Genomic DNA, 1,299 nt, shown 5'->3' on the forward strand with positions numbered 1-1,299 from the left:
AAATGAATTTAACAAATTTCGAAAATATTAAAATGATTTTTAAGTAATTAATAACTAAAAATACTTAATATACATGTTTGAACTGGATTAATATAATAAATTGTTTATTTGATATTAACACAATGATAATATTAAATTAGGTGCATTTATTATCAGAACTGTAATGGTTATTTTTAAATAATTATGTTATAACAATGAAAATTAATTTATTTCGAATATAAATGTAATTTCAGATAAATGATTTTTATTGAATATTTATTATTGGTAATTGCAGTCCAACTTATAAATGTACTCAATTGATTCACTCAACTTTATTGACTATTTTAAACAACCTTATGATAAGAAGCTCTTCATTTTAGAAGAATGTGTGAAAAATTACAGAGAAAAACAAAATTCTCAAAATGTCTTATTATTTAGTTGTGAAATATGTTATGAAGATAAACCATACAGTGATACTTATGTTAATAGATGTGGTCATAGATTTTGCAAGTCGTGTATTCGTGATTCAATTAAAGAGCAAAAGACTAATACATGGCGAAAAGTTCATTGCCCACAGCATGGTTGTTCACAAGTTATTGAAATATCAGATATCAATTTATACAATTTAGTTGATGACAAACAGTTAATAACCGACTACACTGAAAGACTCAATAAAAAGATGTTTGAAGAACAAACAATTTTGTGTCCAAAATGTCACAACTCGTTGTTATCATTAAACGGCGCTGTGAATGCGCAATGCCCACACTGTAAACACGAGTTCTGTAAAAAATGTTTGTGTGTTTGTCACCCCGGAAAAACATGCGAGGAGTGGAAAAAACAAGTCGATGATGATAATGAGAACATGAGAAAAACAACGGAATGGATTAAACAAAACACAAAAATATGCCCAAAGTGCAAAAACCCAATTCGTAAAAATGGAGGATGTAACCATATGACTTGTAGGTTTGTTTATTCTGTTTAAAACACTGAAATGTTAACTTTTGATACAATATCATAAATACTGACTTTAAGTTGTGGACATCAATTTTGCTGGCTTTGTATGGCTGACTACACAAATACTCATTTTAAATCGAATACAACTGGGTGCAAACAATTTACTAATTGATTTTATATCAGTTTGAAATTAAAAACAAATTGTTTTTGAATAAAAAATGTTTTAAAATAAACTTGATAATTGTGTTCAAATTAATTCATCGACACTCAAATGGTTTAAAGAAAAACATATAGTTTTCAAATTATTCATTACTAAATTTTGTTTTTGTTTTTAACTTTACAATGTTGTTAGAGTAATAACATCAA

At 26.6% G+C, this 1,299-nt stretch overlaps 1 protein-coding gene across 1 annotated transcript; it reads left to right on the top strand.

The window, feature by feature from the left end:
• Window positions 1–286: 286 nt before the first annotated feature.
• EIN_175260 (ariadne RING finger, putative) lies at window positions 287–1,105 on the top strand (the record flags this gene model as incomplete). Its single annotated transcript, XM_004254431.1, has 2 exons — window positions 287–942; window positions 1,012–1,105. 2 exons carry the CDS (start codon window positions 287–289, stop codon window positions 1,103–1,105), a joined length of 750 nt encoding a protein of 249 aa, XP_004254479.1.
• Window positions 1,106–1,299: the final 194 nt, after the last annotated feature.

Source organism: Entamoeba invadens (assembly GCF_000330505.1).
Source record: "Entamoeba invadens IP1 unplaced genomic scaffold scaff_1105074725545, whole genome shotgun sequence".
In the NCBI taxonomy this organism is placed as follows: domain Eukaryota; phylum Evosea; order Mastigamoebida; family Endamoebidae; genus Entamoeba; species Entamoeba invadens.